This window comes from Vipera ursinii, assembly GCF_947247035.1.
Source record: "Vipera ursinii genome assembly, chromosome: 11".
Lineage (NCBI taxonomy): Eukaryota > Metazoa > Chordata > Lepidosauria > Squamata > Viperidae > Vipera > Vipera ursinii.
The window spans coordinates 12,480,691-12,503,265 of record NC_139524.1 but is presented as its reverse complement, the minus strand read 5'-3'; the positions used below and the strand labels follow the sequence as shown (position 1 = coordinate 12,503,265).

General features: G+C 40.9%; 1 protein-coding gene and 1 long non-coding RNA gene across 2 annotated transcripts in view; both read right to left on the bottom strand.

Moving 5' to 3' along the window:
- Positions 1 to 2,026, bottom strand: part of LOC310645428 — a 13,795-nt gene extending 11,769 nt beyond the window's left edge. The window contains exons 1-2 of the long non-coding RNA XR_014493493.1: positions 1,829 to 2,026; positions 1,304 to 1,448 (exon numbers count right to left, since the gene is read on the bottom strand). This is a non-coding gene — a long non-coding RNA (uncharacterized lncRNA). The remainder of the gene's footprint in view (positions 1 to 1,303; positions 1,449 to 1,828) is intronic.
- Positions 2,027 to 6,708: 4,682 nt separating this feature from the next.
- Positions 6,709 to 21,902, bottom strand: CFAP161 (cilia and flagella associated protein 161). The gene is made up of 8 exons (XM_083371628.1): positions 21,120 to 21,902; positions 12,270 to 12,359; positions 11,521 to 11,610; positions 11,118 to 11,356; positions 9,952 to 10,036; positions 9,196 to 9,354; positions 7,110 to 7,183; positions 6,709 to 6,952 (listed from the first exon to the last, which is right to left on the bottom strand). The coding sequence occupies exons 2-8, from the start codon at positions 12,357 to 12,359 to the stop codon at positions 6,754 to 6,756; spliced, it is 936 nt and encodes a 311-aa protein (XP_083227754.1). The 5' UTR covers positions 21,120 to 21,902; the 3' UTR covers positions 6,709 to 6,753.
- Positions 21,903 to 22,575: the final 673 nt, after the last annotated feature.

Sequence of the window (22,575 nt, the reverse complement as noted above, 5' to 3'; positions counted from 1 at the left end):
AAAAAAAAAACCTTAGGCATTACTGTGTACTGCTCAGTGGAAACTTCTGCTCAACACACAGCAGTGGTCAGAAAGGGGAAAAAAAGTAGGAAAACAAATTAAAAACAAAACATTAGGTCCACATTAGAAACCAGACTGGGAAGAAAAGGGTATATTATAACACTGCTAAATAGCTGCATTGTAAGCTTTTAGGTTAAAAACATACCTTCAATTCTGGAAAGAAAAAAAAAAGAGAGAGAGAGAGAGAGAGAGAGAGAGAAAAGCAAAGAGGAACAAGAGAGAGAGAGAGGAAGGAAGGAAGGAAGGAAGGAAGGAAGGAAGGAAGGAAGGAAGGAAGGAAGGAAGGAAGGAAATCTGCATACTAATATAAATCTACTGGTTTTTGCTGTTATTTAAAACAAATATTCAGTAAATTTTGTTCCACAGTATACAACACAGAATGGTGCTCTGACTGAATCTTAGAAACAAACTTTATGACATTACAAGCAATTTAACAGCATCCAGAGAAAATATACATCATGCATATAAAAAAGGTGGAGTCTTTGGTCATGACCTCCATCTTGATTTTTTTCACCATACTCTGAGCACATCTTTGGGGCTTATACTGTAAATCTCTCTCTCTCCCACCCTCCCTCTCTCTCTCTCTCTTATAATCAGAAGTGCTTAATATTTTATCAATTTCCTACCATTATGCCTCACCTGACCTGCTTCCTTTGCAGGTATTCACTGTGGATAGAAAACCCTCCGCCTGCCTCTCTTTTGGTTCATTATCTTTCAGCTTCGGAAGGAGACTGTTCTCTGAGGGGGTAACTTTAGATCAGGGTATTATGGACAACTTAAGTGGAAACTAGGTTAAGCTATCCAGAAACAGATCTCCACAACTACTTGTCATAAGAAAATGGGTGGAGAAGGGGTTGGATGAAGACTTATAACACTTCATTTAGTGACTATTCGAAGTGACAACAGCACTGAAAAAAGTGACTTGTGACCGTGTTTCATACTTACGACTACTGCAGTATCCCCATGATCACGTGGACCAAAATTCAGACACTTGTCAACTGACTCACGTTTAGGACGGTTGCAGGGTCCCAGGGCCACGTGATCCCCTTTTGTGACCTTCTGACGAGCAAAATCAATGGGGAAGCCAGATTCACTTAACAACCCTGTTACTAACTGAACATCTGCAGCGATTCACTTAACAACGGTGGCAAGGAAGCTCGTAAAATGGGGCAAAGCTCACTTAACTGTCTCACTTAGCAACATAAATTTTGGGCGCCATCGTGATTGTAAGTTGAGGACTTACCTGTATTGAAAATTCCTTGAAATCAATGCAGACTTTCCGATTCTGCGGCAGTCGTCCAACAGTTGTTTAAGTGTCAGAGATTCAAAGGACGCAGGACCTCAAACTATGTAAAATTGCTGCAGTGCACTTCTGCTTCGTGAGCCATCTGCACGTGAGAACACACATAGCGATGCAAAGAATCAGGATAGCCAACTCCTGAAGAGTTTCTGCAGAGATGACGGTGTAAATGGTTTCATTTCTCAGAGCAAGCACAGTTAAGCAAACACACTGCCGCTGAGCTGGGAACCGTACCTGTGAATCTCACATCACACTGAAATGCTGGTTTAGATACTCGGCAATAACATCTCTCCCTTATTCCGATATTGGAGAAACGTTTGCAAGCTGAACCCCACAGAAATAAACCACTTACCTGGAAATACTGTGATCAGGGAAGGTGGACCTCTTGAAAGGACTATCATTGGGGTTACTTGAGGATGGCCGATAGCTAATGAGAAGAGGCTAAGAGTGCCGCCGGCATCTTCTCACCTTTCATAGAATAGAAGTTGTCTCTGTTGTTTGGCGACTTTGAAGCACATTCCATCTTTTGCCACTTAACCTGAGAACGTCGTCCACGTGAACATGCCGCACCCAAGGGTCTCCACGTCAGCTGACGGGGTCCTCCTGTAGACTGTGAGGCAGAAGAAGGAGAGGTGGTCATGGGTGACTTCGTATTGGAGGTTTGAAAGGAACAGGAACTCCAGTAGCCTCCATAGCTTGTGAAAAGAAACACCAAGTTAGAGCCGGAAGTAAATGCGGTGGTGCACAAATAGTACTTTACTCTTTTTTAAAGTGAGATGTGTGTGTGTGTGTGTGTGTGTGTGTGTGTAAGTGGCATTTATTTGTGCCGCTGGTGCTGAATTAGCATTCTAAGTCCTCGTTTTATTGCAAAAAGGGGGAGCCAAAAAAACATTAGCAGCCACCATACCCTGAACGGGCTTATTGCCTGCTGTTGAACAAGAACAGTTTTCAGTCCAATTTGTGCCTTTATGTAATGGGTGGTTCTTGAAATGAAACTGCTTGCCATGGTTGTGCAAGAGGCGTAATATTCGGCATAAATCAATGTTGCCGACTCGAGTTGGACTTTAGGGAGGGGGAGGAAAGCTTCCTGATGTTTGAATGTACATGTGTATGCATGATGAATGAATTCTTTGTTCAGAAAAAAGAAATAATTGCTTGCAGGAGTAGACTGAGCATGCTTGTTTGCTCTCTCTCTCTCTCTCTCTCTCTCTCTCTCTCTCTCTCTCTCTCTCTCTCTCTCTCTCTCTCTCTCTCTCTCTCTCTCTCTCTCTCTCTTTCCCTCTCTCTCTCTCTCCCTCTCTCCCTCTCTCCCTCTCTCTCTCTCTCTCTCCCTCTCCCTCTCTCCCTCTCCCTCCCTCCCTCTCCCTCTCTCACACACAGAATGATGTACTGTGCAAATGTAATTGTAATTCTACGCTACAAAAACCTCTTTCCCTTGTGTCAATCTTACAATACGTGTGGGCAACATATAAGGATCCATTTCAAGGGATGCTTGAGTTAGAATAAAATAGAGAATACTTTATTCGGCCAAGTGTGTTTAGACACATTATTCTCATTGACAGCAATTATGTCTTTGTCTTGCCCTCAGGTGCTTTGGAGAATAGGTTGACCCACCCACCCCTCATCTTTGCGACTTCCTCACAAATATTGAAAGACTGCTATCATGTCAACCTTAGTCCTCTTTGTAAGACCAAACATTCTCAGTTCCCACAACCATTCACTGTACAGTTTAGCCTCCAGTCCCCTAATCATATTTGCTCTTCTCTACACTCTTTCAAAAATCTCAGCATCTGGTGTGTGTGTGTGTGTGTTTTGTGTTGTTGTTTTTTTTGCATCGTGGCGACCAAAACTGGATGCAATACCCCAAGTGTGGAATACTGTGTGATGATGGCTGCTTTGCCCTGACTACAGAACTTTACAATGACCCTCCTTTTCTTCTGCCTACTCTTCAAGGATGGAGAAGTCAAGACTGGAACATCTACTATGGGAGAAAAATAGGAGAGCATGCCAAGTCTTTCTCAAATGGAGAGTCAGAACAAATGGTGTCCTTATATCCGCCTTGCAATTTTTCAAATGTTTTCATTCTCCCATGAAAGAAGCTTTTGTGTTCCTACCTTACTCGGGGGTTATTTGAACATTTCTGAACAATTATTCTTTCTTGGTGATTTTCAGCTGACTTCCTTGTTGTAAGTGGTGGAGTGCGCTACTGGAGCCATTATTTTCTGTGATATATATATTTTTCCATCACTCTGTAGTAGCCTATCTACACTTTCAAACCTGAAAACACCCTTAGGATTCCTTTCCTGAACAGAATGAAAGGTTGGCCAATCTTGATTACTGGAGAAAGGCTTGTAGAAAGAGAAGAGATTAACACCCATCCTTTGGCCATCTCAGCCCTAAACAAATGCAAGAACACCACGGCTCCATCCTTACAAATTCCACCATAACTGATTTCTCATAAAGAAATATAAAAAAAACAACCAGGTTCATTTTCATTACATAGAAGAGGATGAAATCTTGTAGAAAAATCACAGAGGTTAATATTTTCTGCCAGGGACTAGCCATGCAATCATCTTTTAGTCAGCAGACCTGAATTAAATACTATAACAATGAATCAGAAAGGGAAAGGAAGCAGAGTTAATTAGATTAGAGCTGGAAGGGACCTTGGAGGTCTTCTAGTCTGACCCCCTGCTCAAGCAGGAGACCCTATACTATTTTAAACAAGTGGCTGTCCAATCTCTTCTTAAAAGCCTCCAACTACAGCTACAACTTCTGGAGGCAGGTTGTTCCACTGGTTAATTGTTCCCACCGTTAGGAACATTCTCCTCAGTTCTAGGTTGCTTCTATCCTTGTGTGCTGCCACCACGTGGCTGTTTTGGGGAAATTACAATGTGGGCAGCCAGACACCTCCTATCCTATGATGTATTTCCTCTTCCCTCCCCTTTTCTTGGATGGACTTCCTCCTTCTTGCTCCCTGGAGGCTTTCTTCCTCTATAACTGGGAGACACACATGTGCTCCTTCATAACTGGCAGACACATGTGCAGACGCTGTGAGTAATTACCGTCTTCTGACCTTGGGAATACTGTCCAAATATCATCTCAATGCACCTCATCTGCTGTAATCTACTCTACATGCAAATAAAGGTATTTCTAGATGATAAAAGGTGTTTCCACGAGTTCTGCTATTTGGAAAAGAGCTGTTAACAGTGATAGCTTCTTTTATACAGACCAAGCGGGTCGGGTCAGGTCTTAACAAGGGATTAATCACAATACAGCAGCTTGATCCAGAATACCTTGATTAGTTTTCCATCCGTTGCTTCTTGTCCTGCCTTCAGGCGCTTTGGAAAATAGGTTGACACCCCCACCCCTTTCTTCTTTTGGGCAACTCCTCAAATCCAGGAATACTGCTCTCATCTCACCCCTAGTCCTTTAAATTAAATGGTACAATTTAAATAGTAAAAATGTAACCCTCTGCTTTTCATAAAATCTCTGCCTTTTGCTACTGCAGAGACCATCTTCCGGCCAATTGGGAAAGAGGGCTGGGGCTTCACCATTTTTTTTTTCTTCAGCACGGTGCTGCCTTTTGGAAAGAGATGGTTTTAGCCAATGTTGCACATTCAGAGGGAACAAAGGGAGCAGTCCCTCCTGTAGGAATCCCGATAAACTACACTGATCCTTGTTCTGGGTGGTCCAGCTTTGTTCCATTTTCTTCCAAGTTTCCATGTGCGGCAGGGGGTATCTTGACATAAGTCAGCAGGACAATTCCCCCTCCCCAATCCCCATGGTACTTTCTGCGAACACAAAGCAGGAATTTGTCTGCATCAATTCACCCTCAAAAAGTATAAGCTCATCCTTCGACAGCCGTGCCAGAAAGCAAATGCTTTCCAGGTTTTTATTTTTGAATGAATCGTTTACGGAAGAGGCTCCAAGTTCACAAAAGCCTGAGAGAAACGTCCTCCCAACAGCTTCTCGTTTCCCCCACTTCAGACTCCTTGGCCAGTTGTGGGATTTTCAGTCCAACGCGGAAACGTTGACTTTAGGAAGATCTCAGAGACGGAGAGACAGAGAGCAAAGGTGGGGCCCGGACTCCTCTCAGGTATGTTCCTTGAGGCATATCTAGGTATTTTTACCTAAAACTTTCCATCCCAGTACTTCCAGGGCTTACGATGCAGCCACCCAGGAGAGTGGGCGAGATTCCAGTGGGGATGCGAAACTGATTAAAAGGAAGACGAAGTAAAAAAAAAGTTATAGGAAAGAAGATTGAGGCTGGAGCAGGTCACACGCTGTCACAATGGCCTTTCTTTGCCTGTAGAACAGAGCGCTCCCAACATGGCAACTTTAAGACTTGTGGATTTCAAATCCCAGATTTCCTCAGCCAGCATGGAAGAGTCCTGGAAGCTGAAGCCCACGAGGCTTAGAAGTTGCCACGTGTGGAGACCCCGGCCGAGGAATGAAAGCCTTTCTAAGAAAGTAATGAGAGGAGAATGGTCCAGCTGCTTTCCTGGAGCAGAGAGTTCCACATGTTTTCCTTTTTGTGTGTGTGTGTCTTTTTGACAACAAGGCAGATGACTGGCTTGGTAAAAGGTGTGTGTGGGGGCGGGGCGGTAGGGTTTTTCTTGTTTCCATGAATTCTGTCCTGCAAAATTCCTCCAAACCTTTGTCTTTCTAAACTCCTTTGTTTTCCTGCAGTGGAAGAAAAACGAGGAGGATACACTGTAAGCATCCTCTCCATTGCTCATTCATTCCTCTAACTATTTCCACCAGCCTCCTTTCTCCGTGCCAAAATGGCTGGCAGCCCAGGGGTGGGGCAGAGAAACACTATTCTTGAGGTTTCATGGGCCTTCTCCAATGGATCGCTCTCTAGATATGGTTGGACTACCATTCCCAGAATTCCCACTCAGATTTCTAATGGGGAATTATGGGAGCTTTAGCACCAACACATCTAGAAGTTGCCCAATAGAGAAAGCCTGCTGTAGCTTTATCTTCTTACAGTCATTAGAGTAAAATAAACATTCTTTTGAGAGAGAGAGAGAGAGAGAGAGAGAGAGAGAGAGAGAGAGAGAGTGTATGGGAGTGAGGGAGGGAGAGGGGGGGGACAGGATGCTTCTTAAAGAGTCACGCTGCCATCCTGTGGTCAAAAAGAAAGGTGGTCAAAAGTTAGAGAATTGTTTTTAATCAACATTTTATTCAAGATTCAGTCATTAATTTTGAAAGGTGTTCAGTTTACACTGCTATTTAAAAGATGTTTCGATATACCTTTAATTCCGTCTTCGTTCTCCTCCTCTTCCTCTTCTTCATCATCAACATCATGCTTTCCCCGCCCCGCCCTGCCCCCCCACCCCCCTCTTATTTTTCTTTCTTGAAAGCACTAACAAGGCGGGAAGTTTAACTTTTCATTCTGAGGAATTGACAGGAAGTTCTCTGTTTTGTGCTCTCGTCTCCTCCGAGGGAGGCTTCGGTCTGTCAAGCATCGTCGTCGATGCGTCGCTAGGATTCCCCGTGACTATTACCCAGTGGTTCTTGGTCTCTTCAGCTTTATGGGAATCTAAGTAGGTGTGGCAGCTGACTTCGCATTCTTTTCCAAAGTATGTCCTTGAAAAAAAAGCAAAACCACCACACAAAAACCTAGACAGAAACTCCAAAACAGCCTTTTCAAAGCTGGCTCCGAGGTCCCTTCCGGCCCGGATCATGAGAAAGAATTAAAGCTAGTTTAAAGGTAGGTTGTAAACCTGGGGATGCCTGGGCTCACCTTATCCAGAAGGTCCTAGGAACTGCGAGTGCCTGATTTGTATGGCTATGGGCAATGACAACTTTTGTATTGGCCTAGAAAAATGAACAAGAAGGGGGAGGCTTTAAATTTCCATATTTTGATTGATTGATTGATTGGCCCTTGGGCCCTATTAAAGTGCAAAGTTCCAGAAACAAAGTATTACTAAAATTTGATCAAAGCAATTTAGAATGGAATTAGATAAAATACAATTCAAAATGAAATTGGAGTAAAATGAAATGAAACTGGATAAAATACAGTCTAAGATGAAACTGGGAGAGAGTACAATAATTTAAGATATGGATAAAATACGATAAAATTATATTTCGGTGTTAACCCCTGCAATCTACCCCAATCAGTCCCACATATGCAGATCTCAGCCGGTCCATTTGGCTTATTTTATTTGCTTATTTCAGTCAATTATAGCGGCTCAGAATTTTCAAGCATAGAATATAAAACACATTTCCTAGTAAACGTGTTTGGCATACAAGTATACATAGTCCTTGACATAGAACTGGTCGCTGAGCAAGAGTTTGAAGTTACAATGGAAGCCCCCCCCTCCAAAAAAAAAACTACTTACCATCCATTTCTGAAGTTACAATGTCTGCCTATCCCAGAGTCATGTGACTGCATTTTGGGCAGTTGGCAACCACCTTGCATTTACGGCTGTTTGCGGCACCCCACAATCACACAACTGTGATTTATGACACTTTGTGGGAAACCAATGTTTACCTCTTCTGAGAATCACAGTGTTTGCTTTACGACAGGGGTCTTCAAACTTGGCCCTTTTATGACTTGTGGACTTCAACTCCCAGAATTCCTCAGCCTGCCTGCCTGGTAGAGGAATTCCGGGAGTTGAAGTCCACAAGTCATAAAAGGGCCAGGTTTGAAGACCTCTGCTTTACAACTACGGCTTTCATTTAATGACTTCTGCAAAAAAAAAAAAGGTGGTAAAATTGGATCTGGTTATCTGATGGCCCGCTTTGTGACTGTTATGACTTACGATCATAATTATGGGGCTCAGTTATGGCTGACGACTACCTGTATCTTTACATCTCTTTTCTATCCCTGCTAATATTGACCATATGTTTGGGGGCTAATGCTAATGTTACCCTGTCCCTCTTGTACTGTATAGTACAAACAATAGCATAGAGTTTAGCTACTGGCTAAGAAAAATCTGAATGCTGATGTCACTCATGTACACATAAACCCAGACTGATGTTGTCCTGAAGTACAAAAGCTAGGAGCAGGAAATAATAGATGGAGAAGTAGAATATTAGCTTATTTCAAAAGCTGTAGAAAAAGGGCTGTTATGCAAACTGGAAAAGGGCTGGATGAGGCTGATAAAGTTAAAGAGGACATTTAAGACAAACCCAGGGACGCAGTGGCTCAGTGGGTTAGGATGCTGAGCTTGTTGATCAGAAGATTGGCAGTTTGGCGGGTCGAATCCCGAGTGCCGCATAGCAAAGTGAGCGCCTGTTACTCGTCCCAGCTTCTGCCAACCTAGCAGTTCGAAAGCACGTAAAAAATGCAAGTAGAAAAATAGGGACCACTACGGTGGGAAGGTAACGGCGTTCCGTGCGCCTTTGGCATCTAGTCATGCCGGCCACATGACCACGGAGACGTCCTCGGACAAGCGCTGGCTCTTCGGCTTTGAAACGGAGATGAGCGCCGGCCCCTAGAGTCGGAAACGACTAGCACGCATGTGCGGGGGAACCTTTACCTCTAAGACAAACCCACCAACAAAGCTAAGAATGAAGTTCAGAATGTCTATGAGATTCTCAGTCATCCAGGACACGGTTGTCTCCAAGATGTTTTTTTCAAGAGGCAGCTGGACTTTCTTTATTTTCCCTTGAAGTCATTTCACTTCTCATCCAAGAAGCTTCTTCAGTTCAGGTCCAGCACTGAAGGAGCTTTTCGAATGAGAAGTGAAAAGTCTTCAAGGAAAAAATGAAATGAGTCGAGTTGCCTCTTGAAAAAGCACTTTTGGGAAATTCAGCATGGCTATCCTTTAAGTTCTCTCTCACACACTCACATTCTCTCTTTACAAATGCAGATGTTTTCTTACAGGGATTGGCAAACCTTCATATTCCAGGCGTAACTGTGGATCTAGGAAGATAACTTGCCAGGCACACAGGTATGAAAGTTCATCCGTCATGAAGACGGGCTGGAGAGAAGATTTCTTGGCCAGATTCTGAAATGATCTATGGTCGCTGGCCAAAAACAGCTGGAAGTGAAAACATAAGGAAGTGATTTGCCTGGAAATTAGATCACCACTGTTGAAAATTGACAGAAACCAAAAGGGGAAAAAAATACCAGTATATTTACTGTTCCCTGTGATCTAAGATGATCAGAGTTTGCCCTCTCCCATTTGCAAATCTGAAGCTGAATAGATGGGGGGTTCTGTATAGTTTCACAGAATGGGAGTAGATACAGAAATACAGCTACTGTATATTGAATCAGAAGCTGGGACCTTTGCCAAAGTTACACTGATCTAAAATTTGTGCTTGGGACACAGATGAAATTTTGAAATTGAACAATAGGATCCACTCATGGACATCTCCAGGGAAGGGGAGTTAAGAAGAAAAAAAAGGTCAAGATGCAACAATGCATCTCGGGTTATAACTCTGAACTGGATTAGGGAGTATATAAAAGTTGGAAAGTGTTTCTTAGGTGGTTTCATCCTATATCAGATTATTTTTAACTCAGGCTTATCTAACTAGACTTCAGTTCTCCTGACAAATGCATTTACTATTAACTCCTCCCAAAATGGTTTTCTTTATGAAACATTAGACTTATTAAAATGATGTTGTTTATCACTAACCATTTTATCCTGAAATCCACCAGCTGCTCCAAGGCCAAAATTCTGCCCGAATCTAACAGGTTCCCCCATGGCTTCTCCTTCGAGGCTTTAATATAAGGAGAAAAATATCAATGCAACACAACACAACACAATACAATACATTTACTTTAAAGCAACTCCTTTAATTCTATATACAGGAAATGTTTTTCCCTGGGAGTCTAAGCAAAAGGGGAGGGAAGAGTCACTTGGTTCCTAAAAGTTTCCAGTTCAACTTTTCATGGGGAGAAAGAGAACTTTTGGGAAGGAAAGGTAGAGACTTTGCAAGATATTTCAATCCACAAACTTGATGGCCTTCTTTACAAATTTTCAACCTACACAGCAATAAAAGGCTGTGAAGCAGCCATCATAAACCAGCAGAAAATGTGTGTGTGTGTGTGTGTGTATACGTGTGATGGTGTGTATAAGAGACAGAGAAAAAGGATTGATTTTAAACTGGAACACCCATTGAAAATGATAAAATTACAGTACTGCTAAGCACTCATCAAGGAGTTAAAAAAAACAACACACGCCTGGAGTCAAATCTGCAGTCAGCGATAAGGATTTCATTTCTAACTAAAAAGAAGGCAATTCCAGGTAGGGTGGGAAAACATTCTGATCTGGAAACTTGGAAAAAAGCTGCCAATCAGGGATGGCAAGGAGCTGATTCATCATCTCTTCATTTCCCTACATTTACATGATACATTTAGAGCAGGAATGAACAGAAGGACTGTCCAGCTAATAAATGGGGCCGTATAATATGCAGGGTAGATTTGGCGGTAAATTTGGGAGATTCTGTGTCTGATGTGCCTATTTTAGGAGTCGGTGAGAAGTGGTACTCTCAATTTTCAGCAATTGTAACCAGACGAGGAAACCATTCTTGCAGGTCTTGGAGAATCATGTTGCCCACCTTTGACTTACTGTTTTAAGGCCATATGTGACCTTCAGACTAATTCCATGTGGTTCTCAGGCCAACTGCAAACATGTTAGGTTCACCCTACCAGCTGCCCTCGGTGTGACATCATCATCATGGCTCCTCCCACAGTGACATCACGGCCACATCCATTGCTCCCTCCCTTTCCCTCTCAACATTCACTAGGCTTGGTCCTTTACCCATCTTACTGCTAAATCTTTTTGCAAGAGAATCCCACCTTAAAATCCGAAATGCATTCCGCCCCACGGGGTTCACATGATTGATTGCACTCAAGTCACAGGGAGCTGACAAATTATCACCCGTATACAGAGTCGATATATCCGGATTCACAGCCAAGGACAGATTTCCACCCATAATAAAAGCTTTTTCCTCCGGGAGTCTAGTGACGTCTAGGTTCATTAATAGAACTGTGTCTCCAAAATGAATAAATCCATCTTTTGAAATGGAAAGCTGCTCCTGTGGGTGAGAAGAGAGAGGAAGATGGTTAAGTGTGCACACCCTTTGCCTTTTCCACAACACACGGCCATTGAATTTGGTGGCTGGAGCAAAGGAGTAGGGAACAAAATGCAAGTATTCTGGAGAATTAGGAGAACTCTCAAAAATGTTTTGTGATGTAATACCTTCTTGTAAAGAGTATCTTTCAGTCTTCGGGATTTCTGGATTAGCAGTTCTCCATTTTCTCTTTTATATAAAAAATCTTTCAACGATTCCTATTTTTAAAAGAAAAAAAAGCTTCAATTAGAATTTAATCTGTATCCTGTATATTACTGCAGCATGATCAGTTGTATAAAGTCTGCCACCTTAGGAAATTCAGCCCAAATGGCTAAATCCCATATAAAGAATGAAAACGAAGGCATAAAAGAACTATGAAGAGGTTTTCCCACCTATGATGACAGAGTAAATGTGTGAAGACAACAATATTTTGTAGACATGCACAGTGAGGATGCTTGAGGAATATAGTTGTTGTAAATTCTTGTATAAAATAATTTGTTGAACCAATGCAACAGAGTAGAAGGTGATCCAACAGCTTCTGCCTCTTTCTATGGCTCATAGAAATACATTTTTTAAATAAAAAAAAAGAGAGAGAGAGAGAATGCACATTTAGCATGCAGGATTAAATCCCTATTTCTGGAATACACCAAATAACTCACAAAATAACACAGAATGAGATGGAAATTTGGGTTTAACAAAACAAGGCAAGTATCAGGCTGTAAATAAAGAAAGACTGCTGCTATAAGAGTCAGCAAAATCTAGAGTTATTGCTATCAAATCTCCCTCTCCTATTGTGCTCAACAAAGTTGCTTTTGAGATTTGCACAAAGAGCAAAACACGAATGGAACAATGTAAAGGGTGGAGTGTTTTTATTTACCTCCTCTAGGCACACGTCTTCAAACCAATTTCCAAGAAGCACACCAGGACTGTATACCCGGCCACTTTTACTTGTACGAACATTGATCATCTGGAGAGGATCAGAAGTGAGGTCACCAGGCTGACTTAAAGAAAACGACACTTTGAACAAGTCCACGATCAGCAAAATAACTGATCAATGTTGGGTTTACAGGTCGCTATGGGGACCAGGATTGGCCAGGATTGGTCTAGTGAGACTGGGCTATTAGCCAATCAGAATCGATCTGACTAGAATGGATGAGGGAAGATGTGAGAACTTATCTGCATCCTTTTAATTCCAAAGCGGGACTGGAGACAGCCACAAATGAGACACATTTTTGTAAAGCAAAAAGAGGAAGAATGCGAAAGTACAACTTGACAAGCTTCTTTGAGAGACAAACACACGTATGGATATTCCAGATTAAAAATAAGTGAACCATTCTTTCTCACAGCTTTACAGTGAATGATATTGTGTTTTCAATGAAGGCAATATTTTTTAAAAAAATAAATAAATGATAAATAAACAAGATAACATGCACAAGAAGAAAATCAAGGAAGTGAAAATTGTAGTTAACACTGGGGAAGAAAGGGATAAGCCAAGTGCTTGTATCTCAAATTGTTTGTGTATCTCCTTCCTTTTTATAGTATTTAAGTCATCTATTGATACGTAAGAAGAAAAAAACCCTCCCTTTTTAATGATCCTGTAACACTTTAATTGGGGTGGAGTCAAAGCTATTGACTCTACCCCAAATTAATAATAATATCCCAAATTAACAATTGTTATTGATATGTAAGAAACACATAATTAAATTCAGAACAAAGGCATGGTTGTTAATGTATTGGCTTAAAAAAACCCAGCATCCATTCAACACAACCATCACAGTTTAAAAGTCAGTTTTAACTTGACCACAAATGTTTTCACCTGCCAAACAAACAAGGATAAATTTAGCCTGATCTTTCTGTGGAGGACTTCCACATCTTGAGAGATGCAATAAAAAAAAGAAACATTTCAAATTTAACAAGCTGTTGGGGTTCACACCAAAGTAGACGAAATGCCAAGTATGGAAATTTTACATAAACAGAATACTAGTTGTGAGGAAGGAAAGTGAGAACACCCAAGCTGGAAAACAAAGATTTGTGATTTCACAGTATTTACACTGTCATAACATAACAATGTGGTAGCGGATATATGAATTCTCATAATTCAAATCATGAATAGTTTGATATTCTCATCAAGAACTCTGTTCCAAACAAGCTTGCTTTTACTATATCCAACTTTAAAACAAACAACTTCTAAATATAAAAACAGAACAAAGGGTTTTGTGGCATTCTAAAGAGCGAGAAGTCTTTTCCAAATGAACATTTAGTGTGTTGTTGGTAAAGACTAAGATACTACAAATTCCTATTTATTTTGGTCACTTATTAGAGACATGTACAATGTACATCACTGGCATTGCATATTTTTAGGATATCTGACATACTGCAGATCATATGCAGTACTAAAATATCATTTGTATATTTAGTAGGACAACCCATTTAAAAGTTCTCAACTTTGCAGCAGCAGGATTATTAAGGACTATACAACAGCTCCATCTTCTGGAATATATAAGACAATGCACAAGGTGACTAAATTTATTTTAAAACTGATCCCTAGATTACAAAACTCTCCTGCTGGATACTTACATAAGAGAGTAGATAAACATTTGTTTTTGCTCAAGTTTATTTAGAATTCCTAATTAAGACTTTGGAACCAACTTGTAGAGATTGCCCCATTTATAGTAATCTGATTAAAATGCCTAGCATCATAACAAGACTGTTTTTGAATTCAAACTTGTTTTTTTAAAAACCGTTTTAATTAGGTTGGCTGGTTAATCTCTGAATATTTGTACAGAAGATGTATACAAACCATCTTTAAAGGGAAGCTGAAACTTAAGTCTGCAGTTTTATACATGTTTATCTTGAAGATCTCTCTCTCTCATTAAAATCAAAGGGACTTGTTTTCAAATAAAATTGGGTTGTCCTGGACATTACATATTAGCTATACAGAATTTAATTTCTGGGTAATTGTTATCCTATTTCTTCTGCAATTCAAGCAAAGCTTAGTGAAACATTTTTTTTTCTTTTGCAAAAGTGCTATATATCAAATCTTCTACAGTTGCTTTAATAATAAACAAAAGAGATTCCTTTCAGAATGCTTTCCTGTGATTATCCAGACATTCTATTAAGCCATTTTAGCTGGGTATCAAGACACATTAAATGCACAACTATATTTTAGTCTAAAGAACTGTGCAAACTTGGCCACTGTGGTTCATTTATGATTAAGTGTATCATGTGAGCCCCCCAAAAGGAATTAATTTAAGAGACACAGCTGAGCGAACTAGACACATAACTGTGTGACAAAAACCTATCACAGAAAGGTAGAGAAAAGGAGGGAATTATTTTAAATAAACAATTACTTCCCATATGTCACCATCAATACATCAATGGCTAGTAACCCATTTTATTTTGCTTTATCATAGAAAACGATTGAAAGCCTGTTTTCCAAATCCTAAATCATGAAATGGATTTTGAATTTGCCTTTATCCAGAGTTGGAATTGGATCAATTCTGTTTTTAATCAGCATGATCACACCAAATAGTGGGGGGGGGGGTTGTTTTGCCATTGGGAGAAGCATGTCAGTTAAGTGCATCTTTGAACACCCATTTGGACCACTCATTTCCTCTTTGGCAGGAAGTTCCCCATCAAGGGGATTTTTGTTTTTTAAGTTTTCCACCTATTCATAGTTGTTGGGAAGGACACACCCAGGCTGAGCCTCCTTCCTATATGCAAGTCATTCTTCTCTTCACAGCTGGGAAGAAAAACTTCACAAAAGTACCATGGAAATTGAGGACTGTCCTTGACTCCTTTAACCACTAATCGCCTCTCTCGTCCTTGCCTCCGCTAATTCATTACCCATAATTACTTTTATTTTTTTTTCCCAGTTTCCCCTTCAAGGTGCTGGTGATGACCTATAAAGCCCTGAATGGCGAGGGTCCGGGATATCTGAGGGAACACCTGCTGACGGCATCAAGCTCCCTTCATCCTGTGCGCTCCCACAGGGAGGGTCTTCTCAGGGTGCCGCCGGTAAAAGATTGCCGGCGGATAACACCCAGGGGCAGGGCCTTCTCTGTGGGTGCGCCTGCCCTCTGGAACCAGCTGCCCGTGGAGCTCAGGACTGCCCCCGACCTCCGTTCATTCCGCCGGGACCTGAAGACCTGGCTCTTTGAGCTCTCTGGCCCAGGCTGAGAATTTTTAACTGGGGCTTTTATTTTCAGGGATAATTTAATCTTTTTAATTGTCTTTTAACTTTTGTATTTTGTATCGGTGTGATTTTAAAATGCCCTGTAAACTGCCCTGACTCCTTCGGGAAAGGGCGGTATATAAATCTAATAAAATAAAATTAAAATTAAATTAAATAAAAAGAGCAGAAGAATGCAAACATTTACAGCCAGTTTGATGTAGTGGTGAAAAGCACTGTATTAGGAACTAGGCGACCAGGAGTTCTAGTCCCACTTCAAGGTACAAATCTAGCTGGGTGGCTTTCAGCCAATTCCTCCCTCTCAGCCCTAGGAAAGAGGAGGCAGGGGCTAACCACCTCCAAAAAGTTACAGTAGGAACAAAACTGCAGGGACTCGTCCAGAAGTCAAGTCCAGTTTGAAAGTACACACAAAGAAGCAGGGCTTTTTTTCTCATAGAATGCTCAGAACGGCGTTCCGGCACCTTTTTTGGATGGAACCTTGTAGGGTAAGGCAAGGCGGGTTGTATGACATGTGTGAGTTCCGGCACCTTTTTCTTTTACAAAAAAAGCACCGCAAAGAAGGTTACTATTAATAAAGGTAGGGCGGCTCTGAAATTAGGCAAAATAGGGTGATTGCTTTAGACCAGAGATTTTGACTATTGGAACATGACAATAAACAGCTAGCTATTTATCCTTAGACTCAAAACTCTGCAAAAAATGACTGGATAATGGACCATGGAAGGAAATTTGTAGCAAAGAACGTGTGTGGGTGTGGGTGGGTGTGTCTGTGTGTGTGTGTGTGTGTGTGAAGACTCAAGTTCTGGTTTTTGTTGCTGTTGCTGTAATGATTATTGTGGATTGTGACTCCTACCTGGCCAACAAGGTCCCAAGATCCCCCCTTTGCTTTCCAAAGTGGTTGTCTCCAAACAGAGATCCATGAATAGCAAGACCAGGTTTTCAATCATTACATTTTGGGTAGATGCCCTGTATAAATCGTCACCCCATTTTAGGTTTTTGGTGTGCACATATCTGTCAGTTGCAGGACAGCCCTGGAGAAGGAGAGCTGATCCAGAGTTTGGCGTTTCCTTTTTCTTTCCTTTTTCTTTTTAAATCGTCTAACTTGGCCTCTTTTTTGAGTTCCCACCCAGTGATATAATTCCTGGGAAAAATGCCCTTGCGAGAAATATGGGACACAAGGATTGGAGCTAATGCTCCATTCTTTTGGGACACCTGCAGATGTTCAGCGTTTGTTAAGCCATGGATTAAAAGGAATGGAGAATTTTTGTTGGGGTGGTGGTTGGACAAGAGGATAAACGGGCAAACAACAAAGCAGGCATTATGAGCCTCAATCTTGATTGGAATGTGAAAGATTTTTGTTACTAAGGAATCTAAGTCCTGTCCAAGTTACCTTCTTAATATTAGCCTCTCCAGCAGGGCCATTCACAGCCATTATTAGAAAAAAATAAAAGCTTGTGCTTATTTTATAGTTAATCAAAGCTTAGTAGGTCAATCAATTTATTACAGTCTTAGGCCAATACAGATAGTCCTCAACTTCTGAGCACAGCTGAGCCCAACGTTTCTGTTTTACAACCTTTCTTGCCATAGTTGTTAAGTGAATCACTGCAGTTGTTACGTTACTAACGCGGTTGTAAAGTGAACCTGGCCTGCCCATTGACTTTGCTTGTCAGAAGGTCGCAAAAGGGGATCACGCATAAATATGTTCCAATTGCCAAGCACTGAATATTGATCACGTGTCTATGGGGACGCGGCAACGGTTGTGTGAAGTTAGTCATATGCCACTTTTTTTTGCAGTGCTGCTGTAACTTTGAATGGTCACTAAACCAATGGTTATAAGTTGAGAACTACTTGCATTCATCTCGGTCAAAACCTACATTTGGGGTCTGATAAAACCACTTTGCGACCCTTTGTTTTAATGTTGTAATTTGTTCCGACTTGCCGCACTATAGCTTTCCGTGTGCTTTTTAACCCATCTGGGGACCAACGAAGAAAGCTTACTTTAATTTGGCCATTGTTGTCTGCTTCTAATATTAGAACGCTGGAAGCAGTTCAAGTCCTGGAGGAATCAGCCCTGCATTTCTTCGTCAAAGTTCCTCTCCTTTCCTTTCTTCCCTCCCAAGTCGTATCAGTGAGCATGTGGAAGCAATTACGATGAAGAGCTTGCGATTATATTCAAAGTTCCACGTGATTTGTAGTGGTTAAATGTTTTGCTGGGTGGGGAAGGAGGATGTTTGAAAGAGAGGAGGGAAAAATTGTGTCCTTGTTATTCGTTACTGGTACTTTTTAAAAATTTAGAATGATTGCATATCCGTGGCAAAGATCTCTGCAGATTAGGATGGATTTGGAACTACATAATTTCAGCTCTTAAGAGGGTTCAGGGGATTAAATGTTATTGTGTATTCTTTGGAGTTATTTTAAATCAAATATAGTTTAGAGTTGGCAGTTTTACTTTTTCCGCATCATTTCCACCAGTACTCTTATTAATGGTAATATCATTAAGGGTAGAGATGGGGGGATTCATTTTCATCTGCAAATTCATTTTTTCATTTGAAATGAATGTAACATTCTTTTGTTTTCATTTTACACGATCAGGCTAATAAACAGAAACTGCCTTTCAAAATTTATCTCTCTGAATGTTGCATTCAGTTGCCAACTTGGAAAAAAACAAACCCTTTGGTATGAAACAATTAAAAAAGTACATATCTCCACAAAAGTCACATATAAATATTTCCCATTTCAGGCAAGATAGTGTAAAAAGGCCGTATATTTCAGCAAAATTATGGACCAAAATATAACGCTTTGAGGAAATCTACTGTATATAAAAATATGCATTTTGGTGCAAAGAGTTTTAAAAAAATAAAAAATGGGAAGTGCAACAGATTGAAGTTGACAGATTAGAAACGGAAGAAATGGGGAAAACACTAAACGGGGTGCCTTGAAGCTGAATATTGAAAAGTAGAAATTGAAATTGATTTTTCTATAAAAGAAATGCCTCCGTTTCCCTGATTTGTATTAACTATGCGAAGGTTGCAGTCATTGATTTTATAATGAGACTTTGGGCATCTTTTGGAGCCTTAGCAAGACCAAATCCACTGCAATGGATAGCAGAATATAGACAGCAAATTCTTTACTTTGTTTTGAAATCAGCCTGACTTTGCGACCTCCAGCACAGATGGTTGTTTGCAAAAGGCCCCAGGCCTGTCTCTACTGCCTGGTGCTTTCCAGATGTATTGAAATTCTTGGAGCTGTAGGTCAAAGCATCCGGATGACACCAATTTGGGGAAACCTGCTGCAGAAGAGCAGCAGATGTACTTGCTGGATGTTAGACTTATTTCAGCTAGTTTACATTTCAATTCATTTCTCCTCCTACCGACGGAAGGGATTCCTACACTTTAATGGCCAGTTAGTTACAGATGCTATAAGGCAACTCCACCTAAATTCACAATGTCACAAGAGGTGTGTGTAACACCCCTGAATTTCACTTTATTACTCCCTCCCCCAAATTCTGCAGCCTCTCTGCTTCCCATACCCCACACCTAAAAAAACAGTGGCAATTGTATTGCACATCATGCCCTTCACCTGGTAGTAATTTCTGCTTGTCTGAATGTTGACTATTGAAGGGCAGGGTTTTTTCTCCTGCTCCCTTTAACACTTAGCACTGTCCTTTCCCCTCCAAACCGGTCACTCCTAATTCCAGCTTCAGAGAACTGGCTGAGTAGTGAAGCTAATACAAACCAGCAGGATACTTTTGCAGCACTGTGTACATTTTCTCCCTGTGATGTCACCCCTGCTGTCGGCTTGGGACAAGCACTTCCCACTCCACCGTTGTTGGCGGTTTTATTTATTTAAATTTGCCATCAGAGAGGATGGATCATTGGCTTGTTCTCATCCATGTCGGGGATTTAATGCATGCATTAAATATGAATGAAAGGAGAGTTGTTGGGGTTTTTTTTTAACATCGTTCCCAATGTAATCTAAACCTCCATCAAAATCACATTCCCCGCCCACCATACAAAATGAAAAGCACACAGCCTGCTCTCAGACAAACAGGCAGGAAAACTGATGACATTCCCTAAAATACAGCACACATTTATTTGATTTTTTAGATGTATATTCCACCTTTTGTGCAGAAAGTGCACAAAATACAGCATAAACTTATTTGATTTTTAAAAAAATATATATATTCTACCTTTTGTGCAGAACTGCTTCAGGTAGATTATATGGTGCTTCATGCTCCCATTTTTATTTATTTTATTTATTAAATTTTCATGGTGCCCATCTCCCCTAAAAGATGACTCCGGGCAGTGACAACAACAATTCTATAAGGTGGATTTGGGTTGAAAATGGCTGGCCCAAAGTCACCCTCAGCTTTAGAGGGTGGATAAAATAATGCATTCTTGGCTCTTGTCTAGTGCCTTAAACATTAGTTGGCAAAACATGACTCATAACCTATTCAGCTGATGCAACCATATTTTAAAACATATCCAGGTGATTGAGTAAACCATGATAAAGCAATCTGTAGTACACTGTAAATTTAATGAGAGTCATTCGCACAATGCACAATTATAGCTTAGTGTTAGCCACAAATGAGCCAAAATATCTTGTTCAACACGTTAAGGGTTTTCATCACATTCGGAATTCCAGTACAGCCCGAGTTATGAACGTTTGCGGGCTAATTATAATTCAGCTATCTTCACATGGAGCTTCTTTTCTGAAGTCCCTTTGCTTAAAAACTGTTTTAATGGCAAGATAGGCAGCAAATAAATTTAATAACAAATAATGTCAGTGTTGTCGTCATCATCATCATCATCATCATGTTTGGTTTTGGAATATCGCTGTTTCTGACATTGATGCAGAAGGAACAGACAGACAGCCTGGGCATAAGTCAAGAGAAGAATCAGGCTGGAGTCATTACATGACCAAAAAGTCTAAATTAGCCCCTCTTGAATTCTATTGATTCTTATCTAGTGACAATTTAATGCTGACCATTAGTTGACTAGATCCTCGTGTATAGACATGAGCAATAAATCAGCTTAGTTGGAACTTAACACATAATCCCGATTCTTTGCGCCTGACATCAGACATTGATCATGATTTCAAACTCTTTAAAACTTCCATTTTTAATCCACTTCTCAGCTTCTGTAGACTAAAGTCTCCCCTGCCTTTTGGTGTGTGTGTGTGTGTGTGTGTGTCTGTGTGTGACGTGAACTCCCTTGCCATGATGGCACATGTTTCTGATTTGAACACTGTTGAAAGAAACGGGAAAGCCTAGTACCACAGATGGGTTTCTAACCAGGCAGGTTTCAAGAACGATCTGGTGACACAGAGCACACCCGATTCGGAGCTCTCGTTTGGGTTGCAACACAACTGTGTTCTCTCTTCCTCCACCCCCGCACTGGTTTTTTCATTTAATAGTGGAGATATTTATAGAAAGCTTTTTCATGCAACAATCTGCCAGAGCAGTAACGTCACGTGAACATGCTGTCATTAAAATCAGGGCGAAAGGGTAAGTAAGAGGAAAATATAGAAATTACCCACCTTTTAAATGTTTGAACTTGGCAACAACCAGTTGGGTGGGTCCAAGATAAAGCTTTTTTGTCCAAAGTTTAGCAGAAGGGAAGGGTGGGAAAAATTTTCTTAGTCATTCCACAGCCTGTTTTGTTAAAAAAAAAACAACAACTATCTGACCCGCTGTGTGATTTACACGAAGGAAACTCATCTACTATTTTGAAATATAGAATTTAAGGAAGTCTCTTTCTGTTGGCCAAGTTTTTATTTTACCCTTGAAGAATTGTGAATGAATTCTGCACTACACATGCAGTTGGGGCATGTGATAGTTAAAACAATTAATCAGTGGAACAGCCTGTCTCTAGAAGCTGTGAATGCTCCAACACTGGAGGTTTTTAAGAAGAGACTGGACAGCCATTTGCCTGAAATGGTATAGGGTTTCCTGCCTGAGCAGGGGGGTTGGACTAGATGACCTCCAAGGTCCCTTCCAACTTTATTATTATTGTTGTTGTAAGTTCCTTTCTTCCCACCCCAATTTAAATCCTACATCAGCCTAGCCATTCTAGGCATCTGATGAAGAGAAATGCAGCTCACCAAAACTTGTACTTTTAAATAAAATTTGTGAGATGGAAAAGATGCTGCTTGACTCTTGATTCATTCAGTCACACACACACACACACACACACACACACACACACACACACACGGTTACTGGGCTACTGTGTCTAGAATTTGAGTTTTGCCTTGAGCTCTGTATTAAATTACCCACTTTAAACATCTACATGGAGTATCAACAGCTTGTTGAACCAGCATCAGATTGGAACTAGTGAAAATATGTCTGCTGTACTTGAAATGATTCCTGCCCCTCCCCATTTGCATGTAAGGGAAATATCCGTAAGTGAAGCAAGCAACTAAATCAGCATTTTTCAAACTTGGCAACGTGAAGATCCGCGGACTTCAACTCTCAGAATTTCCCAGCCAACATGGCTGAGGAATTCTGGGAGTTGAAGTCCATGCGTGTTCAAGTTGCCAAGTTTCAAAAACATGGATGGAAAAAGCTTGTCTGGAAGCACGCGGGCATCCCATCCTGCCCCAGAGAGAACCTCCTATTGTCCTTTAAAACCAGCTTGGCATGTTTCTGAAACTACCCTTTTCAAAGGACAAAAGAAAGAAAATACAGGACACAGAATCATGGTCTCCAGTTATAAGAAAAGCGGCACAAGTTGAAAACTGGAGAAAATGCCGTAATGGGGAGAGGAATTTGATGGCGGACCCAATGGTCCTTTCTTTTGCCCCATGTCTTCAAGGAGATGTAATTTATTTAATTTATTATGGATTTTGTCTAGGTCGGAGAGCTTGAGCTCGTCAGCCACAAAAGCCTCTTTCAACTCTATAATTCAATCACTACAAAGTCCTGCAAAGACCAGTGTTAGAAAACAAATTAAGCATTAAAATGTGAACACACACACACACACACACACACACA